This window comes from Hirsutella rhossiliensis (genome assembly GCF_020360975.1).
Source record: "Hirsutella rhossiliensis strain HR02 chromosome Unknown scaffold00015, whole genome shotgun sequence".
In the NCBI taxonomy this organism is placed as follows: domain Eukaryota; kingdom Fungi; phylum Ascomycota; class Sordariomycetes; order Hypocreales; family Ophiocordycipitaceae; genus Hirsutella; species Hirsutella rhossiliensis.
This window is the reverse complement of record NW_025408681.1, coordinates 158,469-184,019: the sequence shown is the minus strand read 5'-3', so window position 1 is coordinate 184,019 and position 25,551 is coordinate 158,469. Positions and strand designations below refer to the sequence as shown.

The following is a 25,551-nucleotide window of genomic DNA, read 5'->3' as shown; positions in this document are numbered from 1 at the left end:
GGCCAGAACAATGGGAATTGATGCCAATTTACCATCTGATCTTTGGCCAGAGACTTGGAAAGCAGCAGTGTTTTTGCACAACAGATCGCCCATGCAGAACCACAGCTTCCGAACGCCTTTCCAGCTGCTTCATCAGTGGCTGCGAGACAACAACAGAGACATAGGCTACCAGCAAGACCAGCCTGACATCACGTTTCTCAAGGCATACGGCTGCAGAGCCTATCCTTGACACCCCAGGCCCTTCAGAACAGACAGAAGAAGGACCTAAAGACCGACCCTCACACAGAAATCGGTTATCTCGTTGGATATGATTCCACGAACATTTTCAGGATCTGGATTCCGTCCACATCAGAAGTCCGAAGGGTCCGAGATGTGACCTTCAATGAAAGCATCTTCTATGACGGAAATGATCAGCCACCAGAACCTATCCCACAGCGCGTGGAAGTACAGCTTCCAGCCCACATCGAGGACGAGTCGGATTACGAGGAAATCCCCACTCAAATCGATGAACCTGAACCTGACCCCGTTGAGCAATCTCCCTCAGATCAAGGAGACGCCACCACGATTGTGGTACAACCCGAACCATCTGATCATGAGGACTCGGATGATCAGGATGAGTTTCATGACATTCAGCACCCATATCCGACACCGGACCCCGGTCCGAGTGACTCAGCCACGGCGCTCAGCCCGCTCACCAAAGCTCTGCCAGGCCAGAAATTTGCTACTTTCGTCAAACAACTCGGTCTCGTCGATATCTCTACGTTGCTAGGGATCTAGTTTCTTTCTTCAGTTTGCACTGCCCACTAGCCAGCACAACCTGGGGGGGTATGTCACACATAGGATATCAGCCTCCAACAGTCTGACCCCCTATTCGCACAGTCCGTTTCCACATTTCCCCACAGAAACTTCTAGGAGGCATCATCAACGCATCAGTGGCTTCCAGATGATCCGATCAGATGCTTCCATTCACTACCATTCCCTTCCATTCTCATATTCAGGCAGTCTATAAAGATCTCGCCTCTTTCCCACCTTAGATAGCAGAATCAAGAGTCTTCCAGTCCCTGATCTTTATGCCCACTTGCTCATCCTCCGTGCGATAACGTTCGATGACATCGCTTATCAACCGCGCATTTCATTATACGCATCCTGAATGCGACATACCCTGTTTCTTAAGTAGCTGGTAAGAGACGAGGTTGCAAGCAAAATTCTCGCAGTAGGCGGCATCGAGCAGCCTAAGCACCTTTGATCCCATTGGAGTCTTGACCTGGATGTCAACGTCGCCGTATCCCTGGATAGGGACCTTGTCCTTGTCGTTGTAGGTTGGGCCAAAGGCTCCCTTCTTCACCACGGTGGGTGTTGCAGGTAGGGTGTCGATGAATTCGGTGAATATGTTTGACATGGTATGCATGTCGAAACTTAGGTCTCTTGTTCTTCCAGATACTTGGACTGATGTCACCCGCGCGGGAACTGTGGCGAGATAGCCTTAAAGAAGTCGCGGATCCAAATTGAGTGGTGGAAAGCTTCTGGGAGGCCCTCCTGGATTCCTTCGTTCATGGCTTTCTTCCAGGTATCCAACCAGAGGTGCCAGTTTCGAGGGGCCTTCACAAGAGGCTTGACTGCTTCTTCGTAGTTGTTTTGTAGAGTACGGAGAACTTCTTCCTGTGATCCCTTGGCGTGTTTTTGCAGCTTTGCATACCACACGCGCAAGGACTCATCGGGGTTGCAGCAGGTCTGATAGTATGTATGACATATCGTCTTTGAGATCCAGTCCCGAAGCTCGCGGAGTGAGTCTTCCTGTTTTTCGTATAGTCGAAAGTGATGGGTGTAGATTTGCCACTGTTGGGAGTATTCTTTCTGGGCCCTATCTCTCTGGGGCCGTCTGCAGCTCCGCAAAGTTTGGAGGCACTGGCTCGGCCGGGAACCTCTTGAGGAGCCCAGCGGCAGGGTCGTTGGCAATCCACAGCCAGAGCTTTCGGTCGCAGGCGTGAGCGTGGAACTTGTTGTTCCAGATGGACCAATCTTGCGGGTTGTTGAGCAAGACCTCCATCTTTTTCGTGTTGGTGTCCATCTTGCTTAGTGTTGGGTGTTTTATAGGTATATTTCGATCGCTATGTATTCGGGTTGTTGGTATTTCTCAAAGGAGCCTTTTCGTAATGGATGGTTGGTAGCAAATAGAGATGTGAGACTCTTAATTGTCAGAACGGTGGTTCTGCGGCTCGGGCCTAATGAGGAAATATGTGGGTATGTACGATGGATCAAGGCTTAATGCAGCAGCTTGTGTGCAGCTGCAAAAGAGGTTGTATTGATTGTGATGATCTGTGTTCTTTTTTCTTCTTGAGGCCTCCTTGGAGGCCTCGTCCCTAAGGGGGAAATTGGCTGCCGGATTTGCCCGGTGTCTGCACGTGATGATGCACGTGATCCGACATGTGTTTCTACCCGTCAGTTCCGACAATTGCACACCTTTCCATATAACGTACCTCACTGAGTCATGCAACGCACCACGTCATGCAACAAATTGCCCGACCGGCAAGCCAGAGCGAAAATTAATCCTGCAACCGACACAACCATTTAAAATACTATTAAACATTACAATTATGTGAAACACTTCATACAGAGTCTATCGATATGATGGTTTTCTTAGGAAATATGAGCAGGCGGTCTTGTGGTCCGCCCAGACCTGAGAGACTGAGAAACCGGCCTCCATACTTCCTGCGCTTCCGTCGAACGGGAGGTATGTCCTTTACCCCTAAAGCTCCGGGACTGTGGTCTCGAGCCACTGAAGCTTCAGAACCAATCTTTACCCTTTCTTCCTCCGAGTTGTTGCGTGGTTGAATGCCCGTCGCGCAAACCCGCTTCCAACGCCCTCGTTTTCTCACCGCTACCATGTCTTTTGTGCCCTCTTACACCAGGCTTTGACGTAGCAGCTACCTCAAACTTGACTTCCCGAATAGCCTGGCGTTCAGCCTCGCGTGCAGACCTCTCTGCTTTTAATTTTGCTGCGGCCTCCCGTTTCTCAGCTCGCTTTGCCTCGCGCTCCGCAGCACGCTCTGTCTTCTCTCGAGAACGCTGCTCTCGCAAGGCCTGACGCATTGCAGCCCGCTGTTTTTCTTCTCGGCAGATTCTCGAGCCTTTTCTTCACGTGATATGGCTACCTGGAGTCGACGATCTTCAATGGCTTGCTTGCGCTGCTCGTCGGCCTGTGCCTTGTCCGTCTGACGTCGCCGCGCCAGTTCCACCTTGGCTGGACTGAAAAAGACCGGCTGGCCACCACTTTCTTCTGGATTGAAAAGGCCCAAGGCCTTTCTGCGTTTCACTTTTTTATGTGCAAGTTTGAGCGCTTCCTGTAGATCTCGATTTTCGTGTTGTACGAGCTCATATTGTGTCGCCAGTTTCTCTGATGCTCGGGAGAGCGCTGTGACTCGGGAGTCCATCAGCCCTTCCTTGCGGAGACGGCGGGTAATGCGCCGAATAGCCCGAAGAGAGCCTGGAGTCTTCATCGCCCTTTCCTCAGATGCAGTTTGTGGGGGTGTCACATCACTGCTGTGGCTAATCTTGGACAATACTTTGCCGGGGTCGAGTGGATGGATTCCTGTGGCCCGCCAACCAGCCTCGATATTTTTGGCCGTAAATGCCTGGTTCCACGCATCACGAAAGAGTGGCCAAAAGTTCCGTTTGTTAAGGCGAATTAACCCCCATCCAATGGACATCAGCTGGTCGGAACCTTGAGCATAATAGGTGGAGAGTGCGGAAAACAGGCCAACATCGAGTGGTTGAAGCCGATGAGTTGAGTGCGATGGCAACACAGCAATGAGAATTCGATTCCGATCGGCATAGTCAATGAATTTCAGGTTAATGTGACTATTATGACCGTCTAAAATTAAGAGACGGTAGGCACGACCAGCCTTTTGCTTCGTATGGCATTCAAATAAGCGCTGAAGCCAGTGTAAACCCAGTGCGTCACAACTCCAGCCGTTTTCCGCAGGGTGGTTTTCCATACCCAAGTATGGAAATACCCTTTCCATACTATGGCATGGACAGGGTATGGATATGGATCCATAGTATTTCAATGCTCAGTCAATAATTGGCCAAATTGCGCCACTGACCGGGACCCCTACAGCGCCATCGTCCAGGGTCTGAGGGCCTTGAACCCCGCTAATTCCCACACAAACACAAATCGCTTTCCCACCACTTTGCACCAACGCGTCGGACGAATCAGTTGTCGAACTATGGATTCTGCAAGTGTGCTATCCTTCTTCGATGCTGAATCTATATTGTCGGACTCTACGACATCAAGATCTCGCAATACAAGAGGCAAAGCGGCTATCGCAACGTGGAAGCATGCTCGCGTTGCAGCAGAGGGGGAGGAAGAGTTTAAGGGCCGAAATCGTCTTCTCTATTGCAGCCATTGTCCCCAGACGAACCCGTACAGCACTTCAGTTACCACTAACTTTCGAAAACATCTGGAGGGTAAGCACGATATTCGAGTCGTGGAAGATTTGACTCCTCTTCAATCATCCATCTTTGAGGGTTTGAGCAACTCTACCAGCAAGCACGGGAATTGGGCCACAACGGAGATTGAGTCGGAGGTCTTCAAACGCTACCTGGACCAAGACAAGATAAACAAAGCCTTAGCTTGGCTGATCGTCGCACGAAACCTTCCTTATCGAATTGTCGAATCCCGCGAATTTCACCTCTTCATTTCGACCTTGAACCCGGTCGCGAAGGACCATCTCCTTCCGCCCACTCGACTATTCCACGAATTATCGACAATCATTTCCAGTCGGCCAAGGATATCGTGCGAATGAAGCTCCAGTCAGCAAAATCCAAGGTTCACCTCTCGCTTGACATTTGGACGTCCCCCAATCGGCTCCTTCTTCTCGGAGTTTGCTCCCACTTTGTTGACCACGCACAAGAAGCACGACGGAAAGCTCTCCTTGCACTTCGGCCTGTGGCGAACCATTCCGGGAGGAGCAATTCGTTACACTTCTTCCCATCTTGCGGGACTTTGGTATTCTGCGACGCCTTGGAAGCATCGTTGGGGATAATTCGAGCACGAATGACACCTCTGCCGGGCAGTGAGCACGTATCTCAAGGAAGAGGGCGTCAAATGGGATCCTGAAGTTCACCGCCTCCGATGCCTAGGCCACGTTATCAACTTGGCAGTTCAAGCTTTCCTGTTCCAGAATTCTATTGACTTGAAAGAGGGCGAAATATGCGAAGACGCAGATGACCTGGCAAAGTTCAAAGGCAGCGCACCGAATTTCGCCGCCTTGGACCACTTGGTAAGCTCCACAACCTGGTTGTCAACATCCGGAGTTCATCAGGACGCAGTGGAGAGTTTATGGAACTCGCTGAGAGGGGCATTCCACTTGACAATCGTACGAGGTGGAATAGCTGGTATCAGATGCTGCATGTTGCCACTCAGCAGGAAACTGCCAGCGCTCTGGACACCTACACCAAGAATCATTTCGAAGATCTTTCTGCGGATTTTCTATTGCCGGAAGATTGGGCCCGGCTCCGAATAATTGAGAAGATCCTTCAACCGTTCGCCCGAGCGACATTAGCAACACAAGGGGATCATGCGACCCTGGACAAAGTGCTCTTCACGATGGACGTCTTGATCCGATGCTTTGATGAAGCCCTGGTACCATGCCTTCCATTCCTCTGATCTCCTTGTGCAAGCGCTGAGATGGTGCAATAGGTCACGTACAAATCAGACACCGAGCTGTCCTTTAGGATCAAACGAGGGTGGGAAGTCTTTGACAAATATTATAGCAAGACAGAAGCATCGCCCTATTATGCAGCTGCCTTGATCCTTCATCCCAGCTATCGCACAACATACATCCAGGCAAATTGGAAGAAGAAGTGGCAAAAACTGCTTTCAAACAGGTCAAAGACCTGTGGCTCACATACCGAGACACTGTGGATGACTTCCTCTCGCAACATTTACTAGATGACGATGATGACGAGGACCTTGACGCGTTTGATCGCATTTCAAGGAACCTGCAGAATTGCACTCGACCGTCAAGCCAGGACGAGTACGAAGATTACATTTCATGTGATCCGTACGACATTACGCCGACGACGGCCTTGTCATGGTGGCTTCAAGAGCAACAGAGAAAACGATGGCCCAAGCTATCACAAATGGCCATAGACATCCTATCAATGCCGGCGATGAGTGATGAACCTGAGCGGGTGTTCTCAGGGCGCGTCGCACAATCTCATGGGAAAGAGCCCAATTGGACGCGAAACAAGTCGAAAAGGAGAATGTTTAAAGCATTGGCTCAAGAACGATATCTTGCAAGGGGCCGAGGGTGGTGGCGGGTCCCCAGATTTTGGGTAAAATCCTGGCTCAACTTCTACGCCTGTTTCCTGCAAAGGAGCAAATTTCTGCTTGGCATCCCCTTGACCGGTCGTCTGTCATTACGTTCACGTTAACTGTTCCTTGATTTTTCATTGATTCATGTCGTGTTTGGCACGTTTTGCCGAGACCATATAGGTGAGCTGTTGCGGGATGCGCACGGACCAAGAATGGAAAGGTGTATTGCAATACTTGCAATAAATGTGGGGCGATACTCCAGTATGGATTGCACACCTTTCCATATATGGAAAACCACCCTGGTTTTCCGTACTGGCGAAGAAGGCTACTTCGCTGGAATGGTCAAAATCTTCAAGCCAAGTATCTTGGAAGTCTTTTGACTCCCCTTTGTAAATGAGGGCCGGTGGCAGGAACGAATAATCTGCACATATGGCAGCGATCAGCGTGATGAACTCCCGGTTCCCGTCTTGGCTTGCCCGACCAGTTTTCCAGCGCCTGAGGGCTTCTCGGGGGACAACTCGCTTGGCAGAGCGAGAGAGACCAATTTGGAATCCCTTCTCGTCAAAATTATAAACATTTGAGGGACTGATGTTGTACTTTTCGATCTTTTCGCGGAGCTAGTTGGATTCGGTCAGAAATGGCGACTTTACGGCATTTGACCGAGTATTGTCGGCAGTATACCCCTTGAAATGACGATAAAAAGCAGTCTTACTAAATTGAAGAAGTTTTGGAAATGCCTGGAATTATCAGCAGCCTTCCGCTGATGATCTATGGTGCGCAAATACAAGCTCGAAAGACGGTCATGGTGTCGCTTGCGGAAGCGGCTCACCCAGTTGACACCAAGCTCTGTCCCTGCGATTTCCTCGGCGATATTCTTCAACATCTGAGGGGTAGGCGGCATACCACGGTCGGTCAGCTTATTGACGTGCCCAATAAGAATCTCCTCCTGCGCGCTGGTGAGTTTCTGTCGCGAGTGTTACGGCCAGGCACATACGAGCCTTGACGGCTATAAAGATGTATTGGCACTATGAACAAAGACTCAAAGCTAAGGAGCAAGAAAGGAAGACTAGACTACACGACCGAGCGGGCCCTTATATAGACACGAGGTCGCGCGTGGGCACGTGATGCTGCTTGGGCACGTGACACTGGTGAGGTTCTGCGCTGGCTCTCTACGCCGGCGCCCAGGGTCGTGACACTACCCCCCCGTCTAAGGCCTTGATATGCGTATCAAGGTAGTCAGTCGTGGCGGCGGGTTCTTGGTTTCACGGCTTTCTCTGCTGTGTCGTCATCGTCTCGTTCCTCGCAGCCCTCCTCCGCTGCAGCACATTCGATCCAGTATTGCAGGTTGACGGGTGGGCCTGCTGCGTCCGGATGTTCATCGTGGAAAATCTTCAATGCCATTGGTGCGTTACGGAAATTCCTAGCCGGGTACCAGGTCTCATCAGGGTCACATCCCTTCCATAAGACCTGGTATTCCAGTCGTCGACTCCTACCGGTTACTCGAGACTGCTGGACTTGATCAACCTCCCACTCGGGTTCTCCGTTGATCTCCTCGGGTGGCGGAGGTGACTGGATCTGCTGGGGCAAGGGTTATCGGCTGCTTTTCGAAGACGGTCGGCGTGGAATAGGTTCTTCATTTTGTACGACTCGGGCAGCTGCAGTACGTAGCTATGACCGCGTTCTTCCAGGATTACGAACGGACCTGACCATTGGTTATCTAGCCGAGTAGTCGGAGCGTTCGTGGCGAAGCCTTTCCTGCTGAGAAAAACTCGGTCACCGATGGCAAAGTCGGTTGGTCGTCGTTTCCTATTAGCCTGTTCCTTCTGACGTTCTTGAGCGGCGGTGGCAGCATTCCTGGCGTCTTCCTGGGTTTCCTGGGCGGTCTGCACAAGTTCCCTAGCTCTGGCGGCGGGTCCGGTGGCAGCGGTCTTGTCAGTCGGGGGCAGTGACAGGGGGTTCCGGATATCTCGGCCTAGGGCTACTTTTAACGGTGCCATGTCGATGGAAGAGTGCCAAGACGAGTTATGGGCGAAGTCGAGGGCGGGCAGCAGGGAACTCCAGTTATCTTGATGCTTCGTCACGTAGAATCGTAGCTTTTGATCTAGGTATTGATTTGTAACTTCTACACCCCTTGGGTCTGAGGGTGTAGGAGCTTCCATGACGATGCTTCGTTCCCGTGAGCCGGTTAATCTCTGCGAGGAAGGCAGAAATAAACTGTCCAGCGTTGTCAGAAATCCATACGAGGGGCATACCGAAGAAACGATAGAGGTAGCGGAAGTAGCGGCTAGCTAAGACTTCTGCCGTATCGTTTTTCTTTCCTGGGAGCGTGGCGATAATCCGGCTTAGCTTGCAGACGAAGGTCCAAACATAGTCATATCCGTAACGGTCTTTCGGCATATCCTTCCCGTCACATTCGACGTGCTCCCAAACAGAGGTCGGTACGGGCAGTGGATGGAGCAGTCCAGGGGTCTTGTCTCGAGGGGTTTTGTTGCGGCGGCAGTCGTGGCAGTTCCGAATATAACGACGGATATCCTCCTTCATCCTTGGCCAGTAGAAGTCTCGTTGGAGCAGCTTGATCACCTTGTTCTGTCCGGCGTGAGCGAAGATCTGGGGTTCGTGGGCTTCGCGAATGAGCGCGGTCTGAAGAAACGTCTGCTTGTCTGAGGTCTGGGCTGGTACGACCAGGTGTGTTCCATGGGTACCGAGGTCTTGGAGGAGGTTCTCTTGGCGGATCAACGAAACGAGTTCGGCTCCCTTCGGGACCGAGTTCGGGTCTAGTTCTGGGCGGTCTTGATCGGGCGTCTGCTGTATCCTCGGTCTTCTGGGGTCTGTAGGGCACTCGTGGCCCTCAGAACTAATGGTCTAGTAGGCTTAGGTTCGGGACTAAAGTTCTGAGGGGCAGGTTGCCGGCGGCCGTAGGGTCTAGAGAGTCGGTCGCGAAGCCTAGCCTTTCCGGAGGGATCAGGGTCACCGTGCGTTCCTCGGCTTCCCGGGCCTTTACGGTAGGGAGCTCCGCTGTCTTCCTGGAGAGGGCATCGGCGACTACGTTCAGTCGACCGGGGCGGTAGAGGAAACGGATGTCGAACTGGGCGAGAAAGTCGGACCATCTGATCTGTCGTACCGAGAGCAGGCGCTTCGTAGAGAAATGGACTAAGGCTTCGTGATCGGTGATCACATCGAACTTCTGGCCTAAGAGCTCTGGGTAGAAGTGCTCTAGACTCTGTACGACGGCGAGGAGCTCTCGATCTTGGATTGGGTAGGCTCGCTCGGCCGGGGTCATGGTCTTAGAGAAGAATCCAACGGGCTTCCAGGTCTGATCAGGCTGTTCCTGCCATAGAACACCAGCTGTGGCATTCCGGGAGGCATCGGTCTCCAGTCGGGTCGGCAGTTCTGGTCTAAAGAAGGCGAGGACCGGGGCTTCGATAGCCAGGCGCTTGAGTTGATCAAATGCTTCGCGTTGCTCCGGGCCCATCACAAAGGCAACATCCTTCTTAAGCAACCGGTTCCAGGGTGGCGATCAATTCCACCTCCACCTCCACCTCTTCAATAATATTGAAGTGGAAGTCACGTGTTTCAATTCAATCAATTCAATCTCACTTGCACATTGAGAGCTTCAATCCACGCCGACGCCTTGAACGTTGACCACGCGTTGAAGCCGTTGAAGCTAGAGGTGATCTAGGGTAGCACCTACACCTGATCTAGTCGCGTCTGACGCGCGTGGTCACTAGCCTTACCTTACTCAAGGTCGTAGTACTTCGGTCCCATATTAATTTCATATGTAAAGGATGTGCAAATACCTGGGCGATTAGACACGTTTGAGCCGAATTTCCGAGTGTCGCGTCGCACTGAAACCTTCACCAAACAATGCACCTTCTTTCTTCCTGCAGCCAAATGGATAACGACGTTCCTATTAAGCCCCAGCATGCCTCAGACAGAGGCTCGTCCAGCAAGCCGTTTGTTAACATGGATGCTTTGCAAGACGAATGGAGCATCTTCCCATGGAACCATTTCCCAGGTTATACGATTTCCGAGCGCGCTGGCAGGCAGACTTCGTGGGTCTGGCAGCATGGTTTCGACATTCAACCTAGCGACTATCCCACGAAGAGAAAATGGATTTGCAAGCCCTGCCTGAAGAAGCCGAAGCAAAAAACATCAGACTTCTCTGCCGTTGGCACTCAGAATATCGAGAATCATCTGTTCAAAGAGCACAGACTTATCGATCTGTCCGGGAAGAGGGGGCCGCCCGCTCTTGGGAAAGGAACCATGGACAAGAACCCGTCCAAGAATATCGTGGAGATGTTGAATCTCAACGCTTCAGATCCTAAAGAGCAAGGTATCGCGAACGCCCTCATCCAGCGCTTCGATAAGGACCATTTTCAGAGACTTCTTCTCGAGTGGGTGGTCGACGCCAACGTCTCCTTTCGCCAGCCCGAGCACTGTCGTCTCCGACATATTTTCGAATACCTGAATCCATCGGTCGCAGTGACGAATGCCCACATCTCGCACGATACCGTTCGAAAGCGAATTGTTGACCTTTATATCCGATACAAGACGTGCGTAATCGACAATCTAAAGAGCACCCGGGCCAAATTCATATTGCGTTCGACGGCTGGCGTTCCAGGAATCGGCACGCTTTACACGGGCTTATCTGTTTTTACATCGACAAGGATGGAGTTCCATCAAAGCTTGTCCTAGGCATGCCGGAGCTGAAGATCTCGCACTCGGGAGAGAATATCGCAGCCCAGATCCTCGAGATCCTAGAGAGCTATGAGATCCTCGACAAGGTGGGCTATATTACACTGGACAACGCTGGGAATATGGATACGGCGACAGAGGAGATTGCAGAGGCACTGGGCTTCGATCCGAAGAAGCGGAGGGTGCGATGCTTTGGCCACGTGCTCAACTTGGTGGTCAAGGCCCTATTATTTGGACACAAGTCCGACGCGTTTGAGGCGAAGATTAACGGGGAGCCTGTTCTTGACGCGGTCCAGCATGAAATCTGGCGAAAGAAAGGCCCAGTCGGAAAGCTTCATAACCTAGTACATTGGATCCATCAGTCCGATAAGCTGACGTACCGGCTTCGTGCACTTCAGGAGGAGTTCTTTTCAAAGTCGGACAACCCCAAGATTCGAGCGAAGAAACCTGTGGACGTTGTCCTTGATAACCTTACTCGCTGGCTTTCGACTCTTTATATGATACGGCGCGGCCTCGGATTGCGGCCTTTCTTAGAAGACCTTATTGAGAAGGTCACGCTTGAGTTCAGGAAAAAATGCCGCAATGGGATGAGAAGGGCAAAAGAGATGCCTTTGTGTCTCCGCGAGGAGAGTCTTCTCAGTGATAATGACTGGAAGGTCATTGAGTTGATGGATAGGGTGCTTGTTGACTTCGAAGAAGCACTCCGAATGCTAGAAGGCGACGCTCAGAGTCGAGTTCGAAAAGGAGGCCGCATTGAAGCATACGGAAACATGTGGGATGTTGCCTCAACCTACGAATTCCTGATGGACAGACTAGAGGAGTGGAAAGCAGTAGCGGAGAAGTTCCCCGATCCAGAGCACCTCAAGGCTAACATTAATCTGGGCTGGGATAAGTTGAACGACTACTATACGAAGCTTGACGAAACGCCAGCATACTATGCTTCTGCTATTTTAAATCCGGTTTCGCGTTGGGGTATTTCGAGAATACATGGACCGACAAAGCACAGCTCCCTGGCTTCAGGAGGCAAAAGAATGGTGAGAAAGCTGTGGAGGAGGAGTACAAATCGCTGCCGATCCCTTCGATGCCTGACGAAGAGCGTCCGTACAAGCGACTGAAGGCAATGAGCGCGCTTGAGAGACACCGAGCCCAGAGGACTTCGTCGCTGCCAAACGAATCTTCCTCTTTGGAAAGTTCACTGAATCCGGACCATGATGAATATGACCGCTGGCTGTCGAGTGCTGACGCTGAGAATGATCCTCTCGTCACCAACCCATTTCAGTATTGGTGGCAGAGACGGAAAGACTACCCACGGCTGTCACGGATGGCTCTCGACTTGCTCTCGATCCCTCCCATGTCCGCAGAGTGCGAGCGTCTCTTTAGTACCACTGGGCAAATGGTGTCACCGCTACGGACTCGATTGGAAGCCAGCACGATAGGGATTACGCAAACGTTACGGTCGTGGGTACGGAATGGCCTAATCGACGCCGTGGATACGTTGATTGACGTGTCAGGGAGAATGCGAATAGCATTATATGGAGTCCAGGGGATGATACTGGACATGCTGCCGGCTAGGGCCCTCGGAGACCCGTGGGCCGTACGTGGTTCAACGTCTTCAATTCAACTCAATCGCCCCCATCTGAAGGCAGGTGGTTCAACTCAACGGGACCAATGATGAGTAAGCTGTCAACGCAACTCAATGGTGAGGCCAAATTGATGGAATTGAATTGATCGCCACCCTGACCGGTTCAAGGGTTCTGCCACTCCGGAGGCGTGGTAGCAGAAAACACGGATGAAGTTGCATAGGCCAACGAATGATCGGATCGCGGTGCGGTCTCGGAGGTCTTCAAACTTCCAGTCTTGTATCGATCGAACTTTCCGAGGGTCGACACTAAGGCCCACACCGGCTTCAAGCAGAACGCCGAGGTAGTCAACCTTGGTCACGTTAAATCTAGACTTCTTGATGTCTCCCTGGAGGTTGGCCTGATGGAGTCGCCAGATCACTTCTTGACAGTCTTTCCAGTGGTCTTCTTCTTTATCCGAGTAGATCAGGACGTCATCTGCGTAGGCGCTGGCGCACCGGTCGAGGAGATCGTGAAGCTGCGCGTTGATAAACTGCTGGAACCAGGCGGGACCTACCTTCAGACCGAACGGGAGGACTTTCCAGCGGAAAGTTCCGAAACGGGTGCGAAAGGCGGTCAAATACTCGGAGTCAGGGTCCATGCGGAGACGGTGGAAGGCCTGGATCACATCGATCTTCGTGAAGCGTTGAGCTTCACGGCAACCGAAAGCAGTACCTTCGAGGGACGGAGCGGGCGTGATGCGACTTTTAAGATGATCGTTCATCCAACGGTAGTCGATGCAGAAGCGGCGGGCGGTCGTGTTCGGTTTCGGAGCGAAGAGGACAGAAGCGGCGTGCGGACTCGGATCGGGCTCGATGAAGTCTATCTCCCGGAGGTGATCGACAGTCTCTTTCTCTAGAGGCAGATACTTAACGGGCGTGCGGTACGATGGGGGTCCTGTCGGCGAAAGAGGCTTCTCAAGCTCTAGGACTACATCGTGACCGGGTCGGCTCGAAGGTAGGGTGTGGGCCTCTTTCTTCGAGAAGAATCCCTCTAGATGGGTGAGCTGGGGCGGTAGACGACTACGGACACAAGCAACATGCTCAGGGTCTTCTCCTGAGGGAACGGAATGCTTTGTCCCTGGTAGGTCTTCTGATCCGGGAGACTTTAGCAACGGTTCGAGCACTAGGGACGGTCTGGTCAAGGCCGGAGCTTGGCTCGAGCTGGACTGGATCCCGGGCATCAACGGTTCGAGTTCGTTCCACTGTTCGAATCTCTCGTGAGACTCTACTTGGCAGACCAGGGCGTTAATCAGGGCTTGATCTTCGGAGGCTTGGACCGAGGCGACGGAGACGAAGTCGGTAGCAGGGGCGGTCGTGAGCTGAAAACGGACAGACTTCTTGGCAGACGGAGACTTGGACTGAAACGACGGAGACGGAGTCGGTAACGGGTCGGGACAGAGGCCGGAGGAGCTTGATCAGAGCGGCGCCAGTTCTTGTGGAGGATCCGGTAGCGTTTCTCCTCTTTCTCGAGCAGGCGGTTCCGCCTCTCAGCGTCGGCCTGGATCTTAGGGTCGATCCGACCCGAGAGCGGGGCTTGACGAGAGAGCTGGATCGTCGGGGAGAACTTGGCGAGGGCAGGAAGATCATCTGGCCAGATGATCTGTCGGGCGGCGCAGTCAAGCAGGAGGCGCTTCTCCCGCATCCAGAAAAGACCGATAAAGATATCATGGCCACACTCAGCTATATCAAATGTCTCGTTTGCGAACGAACGGCCATCGATGACGAAAGTGGCGACCAGCTGTTTCTGGATATAGCCGGCTGGCTTTCCACGGAAGTCTTGGAGGGGAATCCGACTCGGGAGCTCCTTAATCTGGGCTCCGAGTCTTTGGGCGGCGGACTGGGCGAAGGTTGGGCTAACCAGCAAACGGGTTTCGGCTCCGGTATCACAGAGGGAGCGGGCAGGTAAGCTCACACCATCCACTTGGACTTGACTTGGCAGAGTGAATGACTTGCTAGACCTACTCGCTATCTCAGACACCTTAGGGACCATCAAGGAGTCTTGTGATGGTCCTATTCGTTTCCCGAATCTTGATCAGAGTCGTTGGCAGGGACAGGGACGGAGGCGACACGGGAGACAGCATGGGTGCGGTCGGGACAGTCGCGAGAGAGGTGCCCTGTTTTTCCACAAATAAAGCAGGTGCCATTATCCCAATGGACCCTTTTCTCATCGTCGGTCAAGGCTCTGCCAGCATCACGCGAGGTTATAGGGTCGAGCCGGTCTTGTTCGGAGTCTTGGCGGTAGTCGGAGCAGTCTTAGTCGGCGCGCGGCGAGATCGGTCGGAAGAGCGGGAGTCCTGTGTCTGCCTCATACTCCTCTTCTGGCAGTGGACAGCGTCCTTAATGAACCCACAGAAAACCTCGTAGGTCACGGACTCGTCACGGGTCTTGGTCAAGAGGCTGTTATCTAGGTTGGCCGGGATGTGCTGCCAAGGTATGCTTCATCTGGTCCTCGGGCACACGACCGGTCGCAGTTAAGTAGTCAAATTCCGCAAGGAAGTCCACAATGTCGGTCTTCCCATTCACGGTAAACTGGAGGCGTTGCAGGCGGTCAAGAGCCTCGGAAAGCTCATTCGGATTGCCATAGGCGGACTCGAGGGCTTGGATCATCTCTGCCACTCCAGAGAAGGGTCGAGTGTCAGAGGAGAAGCGGGTTTCAAGTGCTCGGCGGGCTTTTCCTCGAGCAGGTTATACAGACAGACCATCCGGCTGTTCTCAGTCCGGAAGGTTCGTACGTCTTCGTCAAATTTGTTCTTTATGCTCAGGATGAAGGAATGGAACTCGTCCTTCTTTCCTGAGAACGTCGCGGAGGCCTTGATGCGCGATTTGGCGGCGTCGCTGTACTCGGGGTTCTTGCCTCTGGGAAGGGGCAAAACAGGCCAGGCAGCTTTGCCTGTTGGTCGGAAGGCCGGGCCATTTGGGCCGGCAAAGGACTCGAGGGCTCCCGGTGCTGTCGATTTGATTCAACAGACAGAGAGCGTTCATTTAGACGGGCCGTTAAGGCCGCAATCTGTTCGCTCATCTCGCGGATGAGAGCGTCTTGGGGCTCGGGGCAGCCATGGCTACTATTTCGGATTCAGTGGCTTGGCCAGCAAGCCGGGTGGAACGGCGAGGCTGATCAGAGGGCAGGGCTTCCTCGGATATCATAGTCGCGAGGTGATAGGTGTCGGAAATGATACCACGCGGAATCACGGTCAGATGCCTGCACGAGCAGGGACGGTCGGAGGTCAGACGGGACGAATCCCTTGGTCGGAACGGTTGGTCGGACGGCTACACACACGCGTAGTCTTGGTCGGAACGGACGTGATCTCAGCCTTGAGGATCACTTGGTCGGTGGTCGGAGTCTTGGTCGGAACGGTCAGAACGGATGCGCTGGATTTACGTCAGGCGCGTGTGACGTGAAAGCTCGGTGCCTATTTGCTTAATCGCTGGCAAGCGATCTTATTGAGCTTTGAGTAGTGTTACGGCCAGGCACATACGAGCCTTGACGGCTATAAAGATGTATTGGCACTATGAACAAAGACTCAAAGCTAAGGAGCAAGAAAGGAAGACTAGACTACACGACCGAGCGGGCCCTTATATAGACACGAGGTCGCGCGTGGGCACGTGATGCTGCTTGGGCACGTGACACTGGTGAGGTTCTGCGCTGGCGGCTCTACGCCGGCGCCCAGGGTCGTGACAGCGAGTAAGAGTTCGCGTCGTGATTTGAGGCTGTTTTGCCTTTGAAGCGGCGCCACAGCGTGGATTTGTCGATATTGTATTTCCTCGCGGTCTCTGCATATTTAGGGCGATCTTGGGATTGCAGTTCTATAATTGCCTCTGCAATACGAGTGTTGTGGTCCATATCGCGTCAATTTGAAGAAGACGCGTCAGGTGTTGAACATTGTTGCATGACCTAGTGCGTTGCATGACGCAGTGGGGTAAGGGATTTCCCGGTGATCTGCCGGATCGGACGATTCGCCGGATTCACCGCCAGTTCGCGTCTCCACTTCAATCCTGAATTACTCCACCACCATGGCCCCAATTGATGAAGCGCTTGACTTTCTGAAGTCGTGTGGCACTGTTAACTATGCCAAGACTGCGCGTCAGTTCAATTGCGACGAGACTACCCTGCGACGGCGACACCAAGGCAAACAGAGGTCAAGAGAGGATGCCGACAGTTTGTATAAGTCACGTCTCTCGAAACAGCAGGAAAGGGACCTTGTTGCGTATATTCGCAAGCTTTCATCACGTGGGATTCCACCTACGCTGCCGATGATCAAAAGTTTCGCCCAGGATATCGCCAAAATTGAGGTCGGAAAGGACTGGCCGTATAGCTTCGTCCGACGCAACAGCGATGAGCTCGGTTGCACTTGGTTCGACGGTTTCGATATCGCAAGAAAGAGAGCAGACAATGCTTCTAGGTACAGAGCCTACTATGAGCTCGTAAGTAGGTGCCTAAGTCCACCCCTTCATTGCTGATCGTACAAGATTGGCGAGAAAATCGAGAAATACAACATCCTGCCTTGCAACACGTATAATGTGGACGAAAAGAGTTTTCTCCTCGGCGTCATCAATCGTACCAAGAGAGTATTCTCTGTTCATGCTAAGAAGCAAGGAAAATTGATCGGTGCTGCCCAGGATGGCAACAGATCATGGATCACGTTCCTGGCATGTGTCTGTCAAGACCTGACCGCGCTACCCCCGTTTCTCATCTACCAAGGCAAGCCAGGGCAAGTTCAGGACTCCTGGCTCACGGAGTTTGATCCGGAGCACCAAGCGGCGTTTTTTCACAACCTCAGAAACGGGTTGGACGAACCATGAACTTGGAAAGGAATGGCTCATTGGTGTTTTCGACCGGTTCACGAAAGAAAAGGCGCGAAACGGCCGAGATTACCGCCTCCTGATCACCGACGGACACTCTAGTCATGTCAATATGGACTTCCTGGAGTGGTGTGACCAGCATCGGATAATCGTTGCCGTGTTTCCGCCGCATTCCACGCACAGGCTGCAGCCCCTTGATGTGTCCCTTTTTGGCCCTCTTTCGACCGCATACACCAACCAGCTCATCCAGTGGACTGCAAAGACGCAGGGACTCATTAGGCTATCGAAACGCGAGTTCTGGTCCTTATTTTGGAACGCATTCGGGTCATCATTCTCGGCGGAGAACATCGCAAGTGGGTGGAAACGGACCGGACTCCTCCCATTTGACCCTGAAGTCGTGTTGTCGCAGATCACGGAGAAAATAGAAGATGAGTCTGAGTCTGGCGACGGCTCCGTTGACTCGCTCGCCCTTCAGCAGCCTACTGCTCGGGATTTGCGCCGACTTGTCGACAAGGTAGTCGATGGATCCTCGAAAAATGCTAGCCGAGACAGTCGGAAGCTCAAAAGTACTCTCGAAAGTCTCCAATCTCAGAACGAATTGCTTCGATATGAGAATCAGGGACTTCGCGAGACTATCTTTCACGAAAAGCAGCGCAGAATGCGCGGTAAAGCTCTGAAGGATTACCTTTTCGATCGTGTAGATCCTAACTCGGCGCAGGTATTTAGCCCTGCAAAAGTGGCCCAAGCGCGCTTGAAGAAAGCAGCCATGGAGACTCAGAAGCAAGAAGAGGCCTTGGAGAAAGAACGACAAAAGTTTGAGCGACAGCAAAAGGCGGCAAACCTCAAAGCCCTTGCTCTGGAGAAGAGAAGGCAGCGAGAGGCAGAAACTGAGCAAAGACGTCAGGTAAAGGAAGCCAGACAACAAGAGCGGGAGAAAAACAGGCAAATACGAAAAGAGCTCAAGCGTAAAAACCGGGAAGCAGTGTCAGAAATGGGATCCGGACCCTTTGTGGCTCCACAAACTCGCGAGAAGAGTCCGGGTGTTCGAGACGAGATTGTCGTCGCCATTCCGGCTCCACCAGAACCGACGACAGCTCCGGAATACTCAAAGTCGCTAAGCATTAAGTTACGTAAAGATCCAAAGCCGGTCTTGGCCATTTCCTCACGTCCCAAAAAGCCATTATTGGCTGTCGAGAGCGATCGGGAGATGGTAGTCGCAATTCGGGGACTTGCGCGATCGGGACGCTACAGGAGACGACCACGGTGGCTTGATGACTGCGAAGTAGATTGAATGGCATTGCTAGGCATCTTTCTTGCTTCTGCTTTAATTTGAGATTGTTTCATATCATTTTCGTGGAGTTTCACTCAAATCTTCACCGGAATGCAAGGGAAGCAAAATCCGGCGAATCATCCGATCCGGCAGATCACCGGGAAATCCCTTACGTTATGGAAAACCACCCTGATCCATCACTAATATGGCATTTCAAACTGCCACGACCTAAAATATAGGCTAACTGTGTGAATAGGGGAATCAGACTGTTGGAGGCTGATATACTCTGTGTGACAGTTTATGAGCCTGGATCTGATCAACCAGGGCTGCGTGGTCTTTTTGTCAGTCGGAAATGGACTGCGGAGGTATGTCGTACTTTTGAGCGGCGCGATACTGCGAAAAGACGTTATTTGTGATTTACGATATGACAATTGCCTTTTCCTCCTCTGCGTAGACACGTCTAGGCCGTTTTAAGGTCAATTTGGACATGTGGTGGAGGGATAATGAGAATAATCATCGTCGGGAGGGAGAGGAAGATTACGTTGCTAAATGGTAATTTCGCGTGCAACGTTCACACAGACCACAACGCCCTGTACAAGCATTCAACCGGCGAAAAGTAGAAATCAGTCAATTCTCTATCTGCTCCAAGTGACGGCTTGCAAATATCTTCAAAGTTGGCTGGAATCGGTGTAAGTGAAATGGTAGACTTTTGGTGGGTTTTTTTTTAATTACGCTACCGAAAGAGGGGTGGGGGATGGTAGCAATCAACCAGCGTGACAATGCTCTAGGGCACATAATGTCACAACGAGCCCAGCCTGTAGGCATCACTACACAAGTTCCATCAGAGTCTTAGATTTGGTATATCTCATCATGGCGTACCAGCTCCTATTTCCTCGTGACAATTTACGAGCATCTACAGGGTAAATGTCCAATACTGCAACATTAGACACCATGTTGGAGCATCGAGAACGGTCCGGTCCGCCAACTGCAGCCTGCCCTCGATCATTTGCTGCGTCATGGTCCATCTCTACCTTGAGTTAAGTAGCTGACCCGCTTCCGAGTTCCGACATTTTTAGCTCATCAACAATTTGAGGAGGCGCAGCGTAGTTGACATTATAAAGACATCACTCTCCCGCTTGAAAGAGAATATATATTCAAGTTATAGTGCCCAGCTCTAAAGCAAAGGCCAACAAGCATCATTTATAGAAATTACGAGTCGATCAACGCTGTCGCATTCAGGATGCGTATAATGAAATGCGCGGTTGATAAGCGATGTCATCGAACTTTCTAGATAACATTACAAAAGCACCCTGGGTGGCAAGTGGCAATTCGCCACCGCAAGGCAGTCATATTCCTCAGGACTATAAGGAGACAGAACTTCTCACATTCATTTTAGATAGACGACAATGAACAGATTGACTCTTACCCTCATTTTATTGCGAGAAACGCAGCTTGTCATCATGCACTTCATTTCATCTACTGTTCTATGCCTTGCTACCATTGTGCTCGCAGGCAGTGATTCGGCCGTGAAGGCTGCTGCCATTCGACCTTGCTCGTCTGGGTACAACTACTGTGGATGGTATCTCCAAGATACTTTAGGTAATTTTGACCTAGGCATCACAGGAGATAGTCGACTGCTGACTTGGACCGAAGGTTTCACCATTGGCGACAGAGATGCCATTTACTACTGCGCCTCCGACTACAGGGTTCAGCAAATTGAGCATTGTCAAAGAGGTTGTGCTGGTCCGACTGCTCATTGTAATTAAACCCTTTTTTGCATGCCGAATAGCCAGAGCTGAATGCCGGCTAGTCAGGACCGTGACGAGAGGATCTTTTCTTTGCCTTGAGGAACGAAGAGACGAAAGGATCCTTCTTCCGCCTCCTTCCCCCGCAAACTGCCCGCTCCCGCCCCACTTCCCGGGCCGTCCCGGGCCGCTTGACCACTCCGCGAGCCCGCTTGCTCCCGCGCGCTAGTAGCAGACCACTGCCTTCCCCCTTTGTTTGTTTACCCGCTTGCTCCCGGGCGCCAGTAGCAGACCACTGCCTTCCCCCTTTGTTCCTCCTAGCACTCGTTTCCAGCCATCCCCCTACAGAATGCCGCGAGAACACCCAGTCACGGTCTCACCCGAAGAGGTGAGGCGCACCTTGGGGGATCTCGAATCGCAGAGGTCCCATCGGCGCCGTTCACCGCTTGTCAGAGTTCCCCACGACGAGATCCTCCGCGTCTTGCACGATATGGACCGCCGGCGCGCTGAAGACCGAAGACGCCGCCGTGAAGCTCAATACCAATATACCGCACACACCCAACTGCCAACCAATCCATCACCGAGGCGACTCACGGAAGAGCAAGCGCCTTCCACTCCACCCGAAGCGCCCCCGCCCCAAAAGACACACGCAGCTGAGAATGCAGGCTCGCAAATTGCAGACTTGGAAGCTTCTAAACCATCGTTCACATGAAAGTTCTGGGAGATAACGATAGATGTGAGTAGCGGGCAAATATTGGGGCAGACCCAGTGGCAGGTCTGCAATGGGAAGAAGTTGGAGTTTAGAGTAGTAGCAGTTCGAAGCTTGTCAAGAAGAGAGTTAAAGTCTGCGGTGAAGTCTGCAGTGAAGTTTGTAGTGAAGTTTGCGGTGAAGTTTGTGGTGAAGGTTTGTGGTGAAGTTTGTAGTGAAGTTTGTAGTGAAGTTTGTACTTCGTGAAGTATACCCGTTGGCTGCCGAAGGCCCCCGCCAACGGGTAATTACCGCGTCCTAGTGAGCCGCCTAGGGCGAGTCCAAAACAGCACAACCAGCCACTGGGCCATTTGCTGCAGCGGCGGGAGGACACTGGGAAGTCTGCTTGTCTACAACCTGGCGACGGACGGATTTCCGCGCCGGGACACCGCCGTCTCGCTCGTCATGCAGCCGACAGAGAGAGTCACGTTTTGCTTCCGTATCATGCCATGGCGCCGCAGTCGACATTTTCTCGGTCTGGCAGGAAACATGATCACCCGAAAGAGCCCGCAAACCCGTCAATCCCCTAGCGTACTGTATTACAAGCCCAGATAGCCAGTCTTCTTCGCGCAACTAGTGCAATAGACAGATTGTACCCGATTTTCACATATCCGTGCAAATGTACGTCGTCCGTTAACATCAGATCTGTCCTGCTTACGCAACGCAGGCAACGAACAACAACGACAAATGCTCCCGCCTTCATTAGGAATGAAACGATCGAAAGAGTAGCAAGTTGACAGAACTTCGAGAATGATCTCAATCGCGTGATGGTTCTTGACGATGTCCCTCTAGATTGATTGGCAGTCCCCGTCGGGATGCTATGGGCTTTATATAGACATCACCAAGGGGCCTGCTGCGAGAGAATTGAAAGAACCGTCTATCGATATGCACAGGTGGCTTGGCTTCTTGAGTTTCGACGTCATGGGGGAGATGGTATGGATATCCTGGGGCCTATCTCGCTAGTCCCGTGGCTGGCTCAGATCGGGTTCCAAATCCCCGGGACCGCTATTCTCCACCCTTTCAATCAATCTTGCGAACCCCTGTTTTGCATGTCTCCTTGGTGGAAAAGAAGGGGTGACTCGCTTCCAACTGTCGACCCTGACAAATGTATCCCATTGGAGTGTGCATAATGTCCTGTCCTTTACGGCGGACGCTCAACCACTCCAGCAGAAAGGTGTATATGTCTCCAGCTGAGACGCTTCTGGAAGCTTTACCAGATGCAGCTCCGGCAGATGCGGTGCTGCCAACCTTGAGTACTGAGCGCAGGTACTTCAGGAGCATCGAATACTCTTCAAAGTCGAAGTACAGTCTAGCACCGAGCAGCCCCAGCTCAATCGAAAGCCACGAAGGCAAAGGGCTGCTCAGCAGAGGGGAGGGCAAGACGTAGCCGGCCAACTCGCTGGAATGGACCATGTTATTGGTCGTCGATGCAGCGTAGGGGATCAGGTGTACCGGCGCTCGCTCCATGGCCCTGATGACCGGTATCAAGAGCTCCACCTCCTCCGGAATGATCACCAAAGCTGTCCCATGAACAGGACCCCACAGAACCCACTCGATCGGTCTCTGCTCGGCTCGTTTAGCTATCGCCCCCGAGAAGTGACAAAGTCAAGTCATCGGAACTTACCAAAAAGTTGTCGTTCGGACCTTCAGACCCATTCTCAATCGTGTGCGTGAACTCGGCGGACACGAAAAGCCGCGATCCTGGAGCGCGAACATTGTACTTCTTCCCCAGGCCCAGGGTGGCAAACCACTCAATCAACTCAACCAAAGAGTCAAATTGAGTAGATTGACGGCTTACATCAGCGAACCTCTCGTTGAGTTGAGCAATCCAAGCCCTCGTTGAATTGATTGCGTTGATTGATGGAGTTGATGCCCTACCCTACCTATTAGTAAGCTACTTAAGGTCCTCAACACCATCAACTTCTCGTCCTTCGTGGGGCACCTCTTCGGGAAGACATCGTCATCGACTGAAGCATCAATAATCCCCTGGTAGTCGGGTATTAGCCCTGCCTTCAGCCAAGACCGAATTGCCTGGCCTGCATTGATCGTGTTAGCCTGAAGCCGGCTGCGTAGTCGTGTGACCATTAGCCCAGCAAATGAGAACGCCCTCTCGCACTCTGCTGACATTGGCGGTATAGATAGCATATCAAAGGCCATTCGAGCAAGTCTGGGATACGTTGACTCTTTGAGTTGCCAGTATTGGAACGGATCCGTGATGTCTCCGTCATCTGCGCCGATATCAACAGTCCAGCGATCGAATTCATCGGCAGTAGGTGGCCCACGACGGGTTGTGGCCGTCTGACCAGCTTGTAGCCGGTGCCTCAGTCGGAACTGTTGGAACTCGTTCAAGTCGTCAACCTTTCGACGTTTAACCATCGGAATAGCCTCGTCATCGCTGAGAATTAATGACTTATAGTCGCGTTCCCAGATGCCCCGAACAATCCGTCGTGCCTCAAGGACCCATTCAGGTCGATGAGCCCAAGCCTCCTCAAACCATTGCAGTCGCAAGGCGGGATGGAGAGCGACTGCAGCATAATATACCGGGCACTCAACCAACTTGATATAGTATTTCTCCAACTTCTTCCACCCCAATTCGACGTTTATCGCGAAATGCTCGGAATCAGGCACATCCTTGGCGAATTCCTTTGCCTCTTCCAATCGTTCAAGGAGATATTCGAATGCTTGGATAATATCCCATGCTGTTCCGTATGCCACGAGGTTGCCGCCCTTACGCACCCGAATCTGGGCATCTCCTCGAGGGCCTTGATGGCATTTTCGAAGTGCTTAAGAATATTCCGAAAGTGGCTGATCACTGTCCAGTCGTTACCGGTCAGCAGGTCAGAATCTCGGAGGCATGCAGGCATGTCTTTCTTCTTTGACCTGCTTCGGGTATATTCGAACTGTTCCAATGCGACGAGGTCGTCAAGAAAGTCGTGCAGTAGAAGGGCTCGATCCATCATCTTATAATGGGACAACCATCGTGTCATGTTATCCGTTAGAACGTCAACTGGTTTCTTCGTACTGTCCTCTTGCGTTGTAGATCCCGAAGCATGTACGTTAACCTATCCGATTGATGAATCCAGTGGACAAGGTTGTGGAGCTTGCCAATAGGCCCCCTCTTCCGCCAGAGATCATGTCGAGCAAGGTCCAGGTCGAGTCGCTCTTCTGATTTGAAGACTTCATTATCTTTGCCAAAGAGCAGCGCTTTGGCCACGAGATTGATGATATGCCCAAAGCAGCGGACCCGTCTCTGCTTCCCTTCAAAATTAAAAACGTGTCCCAGTGCTGCTACCGCCGTATCGTTATTCTTCGCATTGTCAAGCGTGAAATACCCGATCTTGTCTTGAATCTCGAATGATTCGATCACTTCCGCCACCTGCGACGCTATATTCTCGCCAGTATGAGACTCTCGGAGTTCAGGAGCCCAAGGATGATCTTCTGTGGCCGCTTTTCCTTAGAGAGATAGAACGCAGCAATCCCATTAAGCGCATAGCGATTGGGCGATCTCCAGCCGTCAAACGCAAGGTGTATCTGCCCGGGCGCTCCTCAGTTCCTTTATCACAATATGCTTGTACTGGTGGTATTCTTGGAAAAGCTTCGTTCGAATAGTCGAGTGTGTCATGTGGGCTTGAGTCAGGGCGATCGAGGGATTGAGGTATTCGAGAAGACGCCGGAATCGAGGGGCTTCAACTGCGCGGAAGGCAACATTCGACTCGGTGATCCAAGCAAGCAAGAGATTGGAAGACATCTTTATCGAATTGGTTTTTTAGCTTGTTAATGAATGCTTGCTCCTTCTGGTCATTGGCATCGAGGTTGAAGAATTGGGCAATAGAACGCTTGTTGGTTGTAGAACCCTTCGGTAACCGTCTACCTGATGGGTCAATAACATTGTGAGCATCATGTAGATGGCGCTCAATGTTTAGGGTCCCCTTTGCCGCGAAGCTCACGGGTCCTTCGGCGATTTCTTCGGTAAACACCGCTCACAGACCCAGAGGCGATTATCTACGTTAGCTTGATGTTCAATGTCGAACCCAAAGCTCCAGATCCACGATTTGAGCTTGCCGGCGCGTTGAGACTTGATATAGCCGCGGAAGTGATGCCAGGGAAGGCATCCCACTCGAGATGGGGAACGGGGCCTGAGTCGCCTGAATCGCCTGATGGCGGCAAGGGAGTAGAAGAAGGCTCAGGAGATTCGCTCATTGCATATAGGAATGTTTAGATCAGCCAAGGCGTTGTGGAAGAATCGAGAAGTGTAAGTGGAACTGAGGCGAGAGATTGAACTTTGTTGTGAAGCGCGTCGATGCGCGCAGCGCGTCGACTCTTCCAACGGAACAGGGGGCCCTGTTCCCCGAA

At 52.2% G+C, this 25,551-nt stretch overlaps 3 protein-coding genes across 3 annotated transcripts; 1 reads left to right on the top strand and 2 right to left on the bottom strand.

Annotated features, from left to right (window-relative positions):
* Nucleotides 1–7,815: 7,815 nt before the first annotated feature.
* On the bottom strand, nt 7,816–9,791 carry HRG_10141 (his(2)-Cys(2) zinc finger domain-containing protein; the record flags this gene model as incomplete). Its single annotated transcript, XM_044868612.1, has 3 exons — nt 7,816–8,511; nt 8,561–9,124; nt 9,204–9,791. 3 exons carry the CDS (start codon nt 9,789–9,791, stop codon nt 7,816–7,818), a joined length of 1,848 nt encoding a protein of 615 aa, XP_044715967.1.
* Nucleotides 9,792–10,582: 791 nt separating this feature from the next.
* Nucleotides 10,583–12,226, top strand: HRG_10140 (transposase-like protein; the record flags this gene model as incomplete). Its single annotated transcript, XM_044868611.1, has 4 exons — nt 10,583–10,801; nt 10,987–11,337; nt 11,566–11,986; nt 12,165–12,226. 4 exons carry the CDS (start codon nt 10,583–10,585, stop codon nt 12,224–12,226), a joined length of 1,053 nt encoding a protein of 350 aa, XP_044715966.1.
* A 471-nt stretch (nt 12,227–12,697) lies between these two features.
* HRG_10139 (reverse transcriptase (RNA-dependent DNA polymerase) domain-containing protein) lies at nt 12,698–14,277 on the bottom strand (the record flags this gene model as incomplete). Its single annotated transcript, XM_044868610.1, has 2 exons — nt 12,698–13,689; nt 13,971–14,277. The coding sequence occupies 2 exons, from the start codon at nt 14,275–14,277 to the stop codon at nt 12,698–12,700; spliced, it is 1,299 nt and encodes a 432-aa protein (XP_044715965.1).
* Nucleotides 14,278–25,551: the final 11,274 nt, after the last annotated feature.